Source organism: Columba livia, chromosome 2, assembly GCF_036013475.1.
Source record: "Columba livia isolate bColLiv1 breed racing homer chromosome 2, bColLiv1.pat.W.v2, whole genome shotgun sequence".
In the NCBI taxonomy this organism is placed as follows: domain Eukaryota; kingdom Metazoa; phylum Chordata; class Aves; order Columbiformes; family Columbidae; genus Columba; species Columba livia.
The window spans coordinates 132,733,562-132,745,350 of NC_088603.1; the positions used below are offsets into that span (position 1 = coordinate 132,733,562).

General features: G+C 42.6%; 1 protein-coding gene across 2 annotated transcripts; it reads right to left on the reverse strand.

Annotated features, from left to right (window-relative positions):
- Positions 1-1,215: 1,215 nt before the first annotated feature.
- ZFAND1 (zinc finger AN1-type containing 1) lies at positions 1,216-10,694 on the reverse strand. 2 transcript variants are annotated; one of them, XM_065053878.1, is made up of 8 exons: positions 10,541-10,694; positions 9,417-9,459; positions 7,520-7,559; positions 7,043-7,170; positions 6,866-6,957; positions 5,937-6,061; positions 2,129-2,284; positions 1,216-1,927 (listed from the first exon to the last, which is right to left on the reverse strand). In XM_065053878.1, the coding sequence occupies exons 1-8, from the start codon at positions 10,593-10,595 to the stop codon at positions 1,757-1,759; spliced, it is 810 nt and encodes a 269-aa protein (XP_064909950.1). In that variant the 5' UTR covers positions 10,596-10,694; the 3' UTR covers positions 1,216-1,756. The 2 variants fall into 2 exon arrangements, with proteins under 2 accessions (XP_064909950.1, XP_064909951.1); XM_065053879.1 differs by lacking the exon at positions 5,937-6,061 and having other exon boundaries at positions 1,377-1,927; positions 2,129-2,280.
- Between the last annotated feature and the right edge of the window lie 1,095 nt (positions 10,695-11,789).

Here is an 11,789-nt window from a genome sequence, read left to right on the forward strand (position 1 = left end):
CTTAGGTCAGCTCTTTGAACCAAAACTCCATTTCTCACAGGACAAGCAATATTCCTTAGCCTTACATGCCTTGCCATCCCCATAGAGTTTGTCCCTACTTCTGTGTATGTCCTTCAATGGTAGGAAAACGTCCCTGAAATGCATCACATTGATGTTTTTGAACAACGTAGATAGTCACCCTGTAGCCCAGTTATACCTCCAGACATTGCTGAGTATGTTCAGTCATGTTGCATGTACAAACTGAAACACCCTTGCAAACATGAGAACAGCACATTAATTTAGTTGCCTGAAAAAAAATGCCCCATGTCTGAAAAAGAGCTCATTTCAGTCTTGTCAAAAGAGGAGTGAACACTGATCGAGCAGTATGTCAGGGGGGAAACAGAGATTTCTTCCCCTCTGACTGCTGCACCATCATCACAAGCCACAAGGTGACTTCAATAGCAATGCATCACACCTTACATGCTGCAGCTGATGGCAAGTGAAAACCTCGCTAGCCAATTCACTATCAGATGAGTAGGTTTGCCTCAGTAGTTCATTCACACTACACAGGACCATGCAGTGGTAAAAACACAATACAGCTTTGCACATGGAGCTTAGGCTTGTGCTTTCCACTGCTCTGTTTGCACCCATTCATACATTGTCTCTTCTATCATTACAGAATTGCCTTCCCAGCTCCTCCCACTTGAAGAACATTGGCTAAATAATTGCAAATAGATGAAAGCAAATTGAAGGAATTGGTCTTGAAAGCATTCTCCTCTTCTGGCTTAAACAGAAAAAGGCTCAAGGCCACTGCAGAATGAGTTTAGATTGTAACAGGCCCGTTCAATAAAGGTTGTACATCAGAACTTACAGTTAGGAGAGTGAAACATTAAACATTTTTATGTTCCAGCAATTCAAAACACCTGTAATGTGATAAAGATAAATTTGTGGTTCTTCCTTGTTATGTTCACTTTGAATTTACAATCCAGTTTTGAAGTCTGCCAAAACATATTAAAAAAACTGGAGCACATCAACTACTGATATTCGGAACAATCTTCTTAATAAGCACCAACAATTTCAAGACACTGACAACTGAGAAAGCCATTAATTCTATAGGTCATACTTATGCAACCAGAGGTGTAACTTCTTTATGAACCAGGACTGTAAACAACTGCTTCAGAACATCTGAAGTCCATGAGCGCTGAAGAGGAAGCAATAGATACCCAAGGCTGGAAATGCCAGGATGAAACAGAAAACCATTTAATGTTATACTTCTAGTTAAACTGTATTTCTTCCTCTCTTATATTTCTTCCTCTTTTACACAAGAATTAAAAAATGATAACTAAGTTCTTGTTTTAGCTCCCACCTAATCACACAATGACAGAAGACAATTGTTCTTGGAGATGTAAAAGAGATTTTGTAATAGTGTAAAGTGTTTCTTCAGAGAACTGAAACACTGCAAATGTACATTTTATTTTAATACATACTTTTCCTATCATTTACAAAACATATTGAAGAAAACATTGACATTATACAGCTAAACAAAGCAATAATTTATTCCAGAAAGTGAATACCTGTAATATTAGTTATTATAGTAACTAATTTTCCTTTCAGAACATAATTCTTCTGTCAGTCATGCAACTGAGAAATTGATGTGAACTCTGTTTTTACAACTGAGGACAGATTGTGGCATACCAATGATTTTAAAAGAAAACTGGATTTGGTTTGAATACCACACTTCTAAAAATATCTTTTTTCTTTTGTGGTAATTTACTGATTAACTAAAGTATGACCCTGTATCTTCTATAAATAGAGCATCATTATCAAGATACTCCAAAATTATATTTCCACCATTGTACAATGGATATTCTTTATCAGATAGCCATGTTTCCAATGTGTGCTCAAATGGCAAGGCTTGTCCGGAGGCAGTATGGCATAGTCTCAATTTCTGTAAGACAAACAGCACAAAATTTAATATCAAGATTTGCCCGAGATGCAAGAAGCAGGGTGAGGGAGAACAAAAGGGTAAATATAACCAAATAAAATAAACAAACCAAATAACCAATAAATAACCAACAAATAAATAAGCAAACAAACCAAAACCAAACCCCAACAACCTGGAAGATGTTTGTTATTATTAATGATTTACCTGGGCTGTTGATTTGTTGTTGTTATTTTTAAGGCTTGCTAAGGAAGCTGCAGAATCTACTACTTTGCCAATACTCCACTTACTGCAAAAGAACATGGGCTTGCTTTTCTCTTTGTTGCCTTTTGGTAAATATACTTGAAAGTAAATTCTTTCTGTCTAGGAAAACATGAAAAAGAAACAAATTATTCAAAGAACAAATGCATAATTCCAGTCATACACATCTAATAGTTTTTTCAGTAAAATCTTAAACTTCAACCCCCAAATTACTGACTGAACCTTGTTTCCTAGTCCAGCAGGACCAAGGTCCCATTTTACTGCTTAAGACAAATGACAGAGATCAAGTCCAATCCCCTCCAGCTGCAAGCACACACACAACAGCTTCAAGTTGCACCAGGGGAGGTTTATATTGGCTATTGGGAAAAATGTAATCACTGAAAGGGTCATGAAGCACTGGAACAGGCTGCCCAGGGAAGTGGTAGAGTCACCATCCCTGGAGCTGTTTAAGAGACATGTAGATGTGGTGCTTAGGAACATGGTTTAGGGGTAGACTTTGCAGTACTAGGTTTACAGTCGGACTTGGTCTTTTATAACCTAAATAACACTCTGATTTTATGATTCTACATAATGGACAGTAAGTTCAGAAAGGTGGAAAGAACATCTTTTGCCAGAGTCTCACAGCTAGACTGTCATATATAGACAGACATGAAAAGGTGTCTGCCCTGGGTTTACTAGACAATAATGACTGCCCTGGGGAGAAAAAGCTGTGTTTAAATAAGCAGTGCTGGCTCTTGGCATCAGTGTAATGTCTCTAACTGGAATGCAAAGGTAGTATATATTACAAAGGTGAACTATATTACAAAGGGACAAGAGAAGCAGGACCCAAATCTTGCTAAAATATAAGTGACCACAACTTGTACAACAGCTAACACAAGAGCCATCCTTTTAGGACACACACTAACATCACTGAACAGCCATCAGTGCTCTGGCACCTTCCTACAGTTGCTCCTCCAGTTCCACGGAGGATGAGACAGTCTCCTACAGTTCACTGGAACTTATTCCACAAAACAGCTCATTTTACTGTTGCATCCCTAAACTATGGGATATGCCTCCTGGAATTTCTGTGCCATACCCAAGAAAATACTGGTCAGTCAGGAACACAACAATTAACACGATTTTGCAAGCATGGCCCTCCTGTTTTAACCTGGTCATTGTCAAGAAGGGTAACACATAAGTCTGACACCAAAAGAAGTAATCATTTGCAGAAATCTAATCTCAAAGAGGTCAGAGAAAAGGTATTTCTAAGATAGCCTGATTTTACTGATCTGTAGAATAAGAAAGGTCAGGAAGGACCTTTGGTGTCATGTGGTCCAAAACCATTCTCAAAGCAGGTGGAATTTTAAAGCTGGACCTAACTATAAAGGTAGATCAGATTGCTTCAAATCAAGTTCAGTCAAGTTTTGAATATCTCAAAGATGTAGATTCCACAAATTTTCAGAGCACATTGTTCAAAAGTCTGACCACGCTCACTGTGATTTTTGTTCCTGTTATCCAATTAGAATTTCACATGTTGCAGCTTGTGCTTATTGGCACCTGTCAATTTTCCATGCACCTCCAAGACAAATGTGTCAATCTTCTCCCTATAGCGATGAGAGAACTAATGTGTCTAAGATGCATCCCAGAAACTTCATACTCAAAAAGTCTGTCTCCAGACTGGACGGGAGGTGGGCAGAAAACTGCTAAAAGGAGTCCAAGAAGCAATTTAAATAGAGAGAAGTGCTGAAGGGTAACAGGATTAATTTTTCAGTGTTAGACATATCACTGTTCTAGATGATTAAACAATTAACGCCCAAATGAGAAAATGAATAGTATGAGAAATTGGCATACAGTAATTTGTGCTACACTTTTTAGAGCTTACTGGCTTTGGAATTAGGAAGCAACTCTTAAAATTTTCCTAAATCTATGTTGAGGGTGGATTTTTAAAATTATGTTACACAATATTTGAAATTAATCACTTTCCCTCCAGCACACTTTTAATAAAGTGCTACTATCTGTGCAGAATGCTACAGGCATGTCTTTGTGTTCGGATTTCTGCCTAAGCAAAGTTATCCAATTTGTGACCATGACAAAGTACAAAGAAGCTCATAAGAGGACTCAGTGATAGAATAGCTGTAGTTGTTTTAAAAACTATAATTAAACGTACTCTACTAACACCTAACAATAAGACAATCACACAATGTTTTCAGTATTATCACGGTATTATTTCAGTATATAAAAATCGATGTAAGAGGCCTAAATTTGTCGTGTTCCAACATAACAATGTGGTGAAAAGTAATTTAATACAGGCCTTTTAAGAGGATGAATAAGCACAGATCTTAAGTGAAACCCTAGATGAAAGAATCAATTTGTCTCAGCATAATCCTGATATTTGGAAAAGGCCTGAACACCAGGTTCGGCTGGCCACAATAGTGAAAAACCATAAGGAGTCTGTGAAATACTTCAAAAATCAAATAAATTAAAGGCTAAAAGAAACAGGAAGCAACTGTCATAACCTTTTTCCAACTCAAAGGCAGGAACAGCTGACCTCAGGCACTTCATACCTCATCCAGAGATGTCTGCTACATCTGAGTAGCAGAAATAAGAATGACTCTTTGCAGAACACAAATCTCAGTTTTATATGAGATGGGTTCAATCTGACTGGTACAGAGTTGTGCAAATGGTGTCCTGGCTGTGTCAGGAACCTCTCGGTATCCAGCATGAAACACATAACATTCAGATGGGTTTGCCATATGTGACTGGTACCCCTGCTCCTGACCGCTGGGAATAAGGTCAGCATAACTAACACTATTTTATAAAGCAAATGGATGCTCTCTGCAACCATGATGGCCACGTATCTGTTCCCTCTCCCCTCTTCCTGATGGCCGTGAAGACCTTGCACACCAGGCAGACAACTTCTCCCCCCCTCTATCAGCCTCAAGGTTCCTGGGCACCAGACCAACTACTCTTCTCCCTACCGTCCTTGAAAGCCCCAAGCACCAGCCAACCCGGTGGTGATGACCCTGTCACAGAACAGGGAGCGCAGCAGCACACAAAGCACTGCACATAAAATGAAGCACTTACAACCCCTAAGTTGGACTTGGACCAGAACTGCTGCTGGACTGCAAAACCCTTGATCTCCCAGTGTCCAGGGACACGTCCACCATCATCTGCTGCCTCCCAGGACTGAGAAACTCATTCTTTTACATGTTTTAAGTCTAGATGATGAGTGGGATATTGATACTGCAAGCCAAGTATTAAGATTTGACTGCAAAGGGTCCAGGTGACTGGGAACCATAAGCTAAGCTGTGCTGTAAAATTCTGTCCTATGTTACTTATAAAATTGTGCTACAACAGTTCCGATTATAAAAAATTTGTGGTACTCTAATAATAAAAGTCTATGCTATGCTGATCAAAGTCCGTTAAGATAATAAAGCCTTAATTGTAAGTACAACTTAATGCTGTTGTCTTCCTGCCAAGGATCCCCAAAAGAACCTGTTTGTTCCTGCAGTGTTGGGTGACAGCCGTATGGCAGGCAAATATATTTCTGCTATAAAGGAATTTACCCCAACTGCTCCGAACTCTACACAGACACCATTTAATAGCCACAATATTAGTCAGATTATTTTTGCGTGCCAGGCTGAAATATAAGTGATCATGGGTTTGAAGAATTAAATCCAAACCTGAAGTGAAAGATCTAGGTGAAGAACAAGAAATTTAGAAAACTTGCCATTTTCCTTTGGGAATTCAATTATTGAAAACAAACACGACTGACCTGAGGCAAGGACTTGTCCCCACATGCATGCATTTTCAGTTTCATTAATGCCACTTTTGCTGCTGTCTCACTGTTTTTTGCTCCTTTAAGTTTTTTGCTTTTTGCTTCTTCACTTTTTTTAGAATCTGAGAAGAACATTATTCCTTTTAGTGTGATGATTCAGACTGTCTCCTCAACATATATTGGAATTAACCTGTCAGGCCTCAGATCTCCATCCCTTTAATGTCCCTTCCACATCCTCCTGAGGCCATGATATCAGGTACTCCTATTCAAGAATATCTGGAATTGTAAAGGAGTTCTGAAACTGTCACATTGAGAAGTAGATCAACACTATCATGAGGTGAACACAGGTTGTAAAAGCCAAATAGATACAAGTTCTTAAGTTTCTACACCTGTGACTACCACAGCATTAATACAGCAACAGTTTCAAGTCATCCTTTCTACACATAATCACACTGCTCAGTTAAGCAGAGCTGTTCATTCTCTCTCCTGTCCTAGAACTTGTTTAAAAGCTGCAAAACATTACACTGTAGGCTCACTTTTTTTGCCATCTTGGTTGTATAGGTATAATCCCAGCAGACTGGCAAGCACACCCAATGCATTATTTGCACATGAATTAATATGCAAATAATAATGGCTCAGTACAATTAATTACATTATAGTACGTATAGAATGAGAACAAGACAAGAGTTCTTAAAGGAACCTGAGCCTCATTTAATCTTTAAAGATGCTCCTTATAGACATACGCTGCTGTTGTCTTGTCTCAGTCCAGGTGAATGGTATCACATGCTGACGTGAGTTTATGGCTATTTAAACAAGGAACTCCCATCCTTTCTTCTTATTTGGTCAAACCTGAACCCTTGGAGTTGGTCACAAGCTCAAATAGCCTTCTGAAGAAAACTGTAGAGTATGTATCCCACCATACTTGCCTATAATATGTTTAACTAGCTGCTGGGTGGCAACCATCCGAGGTTGTGGCGTCTCCAGTTTCTCACATTCATGGTCTGATTGATGGCGGTGTCTGTAAACAACAGTGTAAAACTTGTATTACCTTTTCCATACACTAATGAATGACTATTGATGCTTTAACACCCTGTTTCACTCACCTTAGGCAAAAATGTTTCTCACAGCAGGGACATAAAACTGGCAAAAGTTCTTTTCCATTGCAGCCCTTGTATGAGCATGGGTAAGATCTGTGCTGATCTGTTTTCACAGAACTGTTTCTTATATTCACCTAGACATTAGTACAAAATATTATGTGTAAATGAACAGATATTACAGATCCAAGTTACCACCCCCGCTTTCCAAAAGAACTGTGCTAGCTCTCCATGCTATGGACAAAACTAGTCCAGCAATTCTCTTCTAATTGTGTCCTGGTTAAGTTTAGCTCGGAGTTAGAAAAAGAACCATCATCCTACTCAAACTCAATTTACTTCCGACAGGCAGAAAATTCATTTATTTCAGCTTGTCACATTCTCAGTTAAATAATTAATATTTATATACTATATGTACTTATCTAATAAAAATAAACAGTTAAGTTGCACAAAATTCAATTTTAAGGTAGTCATATATTACTAGATTACCTCAGAACACCCATGAGCATCCCGGCTCCTGTGCTGAAGGCTTTGTGGCAAAAGAAGAAAATATCACACTGTTATCAACATTTCAGGAAAAGAAAGCTGCATGTCAAAACATTGAAGTGATATGAAAATTTTTATCATGGAACACTTCAGTTAAATAATTAATCTTCTCCAAAACTTGTTCTAACTTATTTGCATTTCACAGATTGAATGGATTGATCATATTCTTCCTGACTGTGTACATTTAGCTCTTGGAACTTGTGCCCCAAGATAAACTATTTCAAGAGAATAAGAATATTAGCATGTTTAAGAGTTCAGCTCAAAGCAACTGGAGGTTGTCTGTTTTAATGGATTTTGGAATCACAACAGCATAAAACCCTTCAAAGCTTCTAATATGTTAAAGTGAAATCTGCCCTCAGTTTATCAGGAGATACCTTAGCTGCCCTCTGCTAATCTGAAGTGTAAATCAAAGTACAAGCCTGATTTGAACATTAGAAGAAACAATAAAAAATATTCCCCCTGCTCTGGAAAACAAAACAGGGCAGAACAGGGTCCAAGCTAGATGGCTTCCAAAATAATCTACCCGTATTCTAGAAATACTCCCACTGATTCCCAGCTCTGCAACAGCTGCTCCAGAAGAATGTGGCAAGTGTGAGGATTTTTTTTAACTAAGCTGAACTGAGTTACAGAATGTTTCACACAACATTCAGGTCTACACAACTGTCACACTGAGATCTCTTCAGAAAACCAACTTAATTTCCTTTTATGACAAGGTAATCCACCTAGTTGCACTAAGAAAGCCAGTAGATGTGGTGTTTTATTTTAGCTTTTGATACTGTCTTTCACAGCATCCTTCTGGATGGACTGGTCTAGCTGGGTGCTGGACTTTCTATGATATGTTGGATGAGCAACTGCTTGATGGGCTGAGCTCAAAGAGTTATGGCAAATGGGGTTATATCAGGCTGGTGACCAGTCACCAGTGGGGTTCCCTAGGGCTTGATTTTAGGACCAGTGTTCTTCAATGTTTTTATAAAGTATCTGTACGCACAAATCAAACACGCATTAAGTAGGCGGAACTGCGGGCTCCCTTGAGGGTAGAGAGGCCTTACAGAGAGATCTGAATAGACTACAGAGCCAGGCAATCACTCACTGTATGAAATTCAGCAAGAGCAAGTGCCAGATTCTCCACCTGGGAGGGTAATCCTGGTTATACAGGCATATTAGGGGACAAGAGGCTGGAGAGCAGCCCTGAAAAAAAGAGGTCTGGGGCTCTGGGTTGATGGCAAATTGAATATGAATCAACAGTGTGTCGTGGCAGCCAGAAGGGGGTAACCATGCCCTGGGATGCATGAAGCACAGCACTGCTGGCTGTTTGAGGGGGGCAACTGTCCCACTCTACGCTTCACTGGTGCGGCCCCATCTCGAGTACTGTGTGCAGTTTTTGGTGCTTCAATATAAGGACATGAAACTATTAGAGAGTGTGTCCAGAGGAAGGCAACCAAGACAGTGAAAAAAAGGCCTTAAAGGCAAAGGCTGAGCTCACTTGGTTTGTTCAGCTTGGAGAGTGCTGAGGGGTGGTGATCTCATGGCAGCCTACAGCTTCCTCCAGGCAGGCAGTAGTGAAGGAGCTGGTGATCTCAGCAACAGGACACAAGGAAATGGAATGAAGCTATGTCAGGGGAAGTTCAAATTGAATATTAGAAAAAGATTCTTCACTGAGAGGGTGGTTGGTCACCGGAACAGGCTCCCCAGTGAAGTGGTCACAGCACCAAGCCTGTCAGAGTTCAAGGAACATGTGGATGACACTTTTAGTCACATGGTTTAGTTTCAGGAGGAGCAGGGAGATGGACTCAATGATCCTTACAGGTCCCTTTCAACTCTGAATACTCTATGAACTTACCAAAAGACACCTGAACAGCCATCACATACAAAGGGGAGAAAATCTGAAACAAAGAGATTTGTTTTCAGTTAGACAACATCGTTGTCGTTTTGCTAGTAGTTTCTAGCTTAACTTTTACACAATTAACTTTTTCTTACCTATGTCATAGGGCCAGTATCTTTACAAGGACACTTAGCAACTTCATCTACACAGTACCTAGAAGGGGCTTTTGTAACACAGTTACACTGTTAACACCTCTAGTGTTACTGAAAAACATGAGTAGGTAAATTATATTTAGATACATTGCAAAAGCCAGAATTATGCTTTAGTTTTGTTTTTTTTCAGTATCAAATGTCGAAACTAGAACATTTGGTTAGCTGTCAAACTCACCATTTATCCTAAATACTAAATTTATTGTGAAACCACTCAGCACTGGATATTTTACATTTTTGTTATATGGATTGCCAACTGGAGACACTATCCCTTCCAGAAAACCAGCATCTCCTCCATTTGACAGTCCTGATGATCCTCCTCCTTCATACCGCACATACAGTCCTCGTGTATTTAAACTGCACATACTTTGTAAGTCTCTGCACATCCCCCCATGTACCGCATCACCTCTTGCAAATAAAACCACTTCACTGCCTGCTGAACTCGGCCACATCACCAGTGACAGCGAATGCCCACCTCCCGGCCATTACTCCAGTTCTCCATCCTTCAGATTTGGTCTCAATGCACCACCACGCAACTGGGCCGCACAGCTCAGGTCACGAAGATCTCAGTCACTCCACCTACCAGACCGAGTGCCCCCATCAGGAAGCTCTCAGTGCCGGCAGTTTCGCTGCCTCTTCCTAACAGGTTACATTGCCATAAACATTTTTCCTGAGAACGCGGAGGGCAGGCAAAGGTGAGGAATACAAAAACAGTGGGATGAAAGACCCGGTGACACAACCGACACGACATGCCCTGACGATGCACCGTGCGAGGCCGCAGCAGCATGGGGGACGCCCTGATGGGCTCCGGCCCCTCACAGCGCCCTCACTGCCGCCCCCGGCCCAACCGTCCAGCCTCCCCCAGTGGCGGCCCGCGGGACACCAGGCACTGCCTCCGCGACCCTGCCAGGGCCCCGGCGCGCCCTCCCTTACCGAGCTGCCGGCACTCCGGCACCCCGCAGTGCTGCCCCAGCTCCAGCTCCGCCATCTTCCCCGCCCCGCGAGCGCCGCGCAAGCACCGTCAGACCACGAGACATGCCGCACGAAGCGTGTGTGGGCGATCCCCGCCCCGGGGCATGGCTGGCGGCGCTGTGGGCGGGGCCGGGCGGAGGGGCGGGGCTCAGCGGGGCCGGGTGGCCGTGGTCGTCGCACTGCCGGTTCCTGGCTGGCCCGGAGCGGCCGCGACCCTGGTGGGCTCAGGGAAACCTGCGCTGGCGAGCCCAGGTCGGTTTCAGCGGCGTTTCAGCGTTCCAGTCCGCCCAGAGATCCCCGCGGTGCTGGGGATGCTCATGCATCAGGCGCTGTTATGGTGGGGGAGGGGAATATGTTTTGTGTCTTACTTTTGCCATTAGCTGGGTCAGCGCTCCGAGCAGGGCGTGTTTTCAGGCGGCAGAGGTGGGGGCAGCGCAGCTGTCCGGGATGCTCTTGTAACTTGTGAGCGCCGCGGAGGCTTCCCTAGCGATGCACCTACACTGCTTGAGAGAGGCCAGCACAGAGCCACGAAGATGATTAAGGGAGTGGAGCATCTCCCTTATGAGGAAAGGCTGAGGGAGCTGGGTCTCTTTAGCCTGGAGGAGACTGAGGGGTGACCTCATTGATGTTTATAAATACGTAAAGCGTGAGTGTCACGAGGATGGAGCTGAGCTCTTCTCGGTGACAACCAATGATAGGACAAGGGGCGGTGGGTACAAACTGGAACACAGGAGGTTCCATTTAAATTTGAGAAGAAACTTCTTCACAGTGAAGGTAACAGAGCACTGGAACAGGCTGCCCAGGCGGGTTGTGGAGTCTCCTACTCTGGAGACAAAACCCACCTGGACACATTCCTGTGTAACCTCATCCAGGTGTTCCTGCTCCGGCAGGGGGATTGGACAAGATGATCTTTCGAGGTCCCTTCCAATCCCTAACATTCTGTGATTCTGTGATCCTGCGATACATCTGTAACAGCCACACTTGTGAAGAATTGAGTGTTTATTTTCTCAGTTCAGATCCGTGCACGTTCCCATGCCCAAGCGCTAAAGCCCGTGACTGACGCCTAGGTCTGTGTCACCTCCGATTCTCCACGATGCGATCACGAGTCGTTCCGCCCGTGTCACCTGTTCGTGGCGCACCGGCTGTTCTGCCCCGGCCAGCGCCGTCACAGCCTCTGGCGCTCCCAACACACCTTCCTGCGGCGTGGGGC

Coding starts and splice junctions, on each gene's coding strand:
- ZFAND1 (XM_065053878.1), bottom strand. CDS start 10,595: ATGGCGGAGCTGGAGCTGGGGCAGCACTGCGGGGTGCCGGAGTGCCGG. Junction 7,560..9,416: donor GGCTGTTCAGGTGTCTTTTG/GTAAGTTCATAG, acceptor TTTGCCACAAAG/CCTTCAGCACAGGAGCCGGG. Junction 6,062..6,865: donor GCTAGTTAAACATATTATAG/GCAAGTATGGTG, acceptor TGTTCTTCTCAG/ATTCTAAAAAAAGTGAAGAA.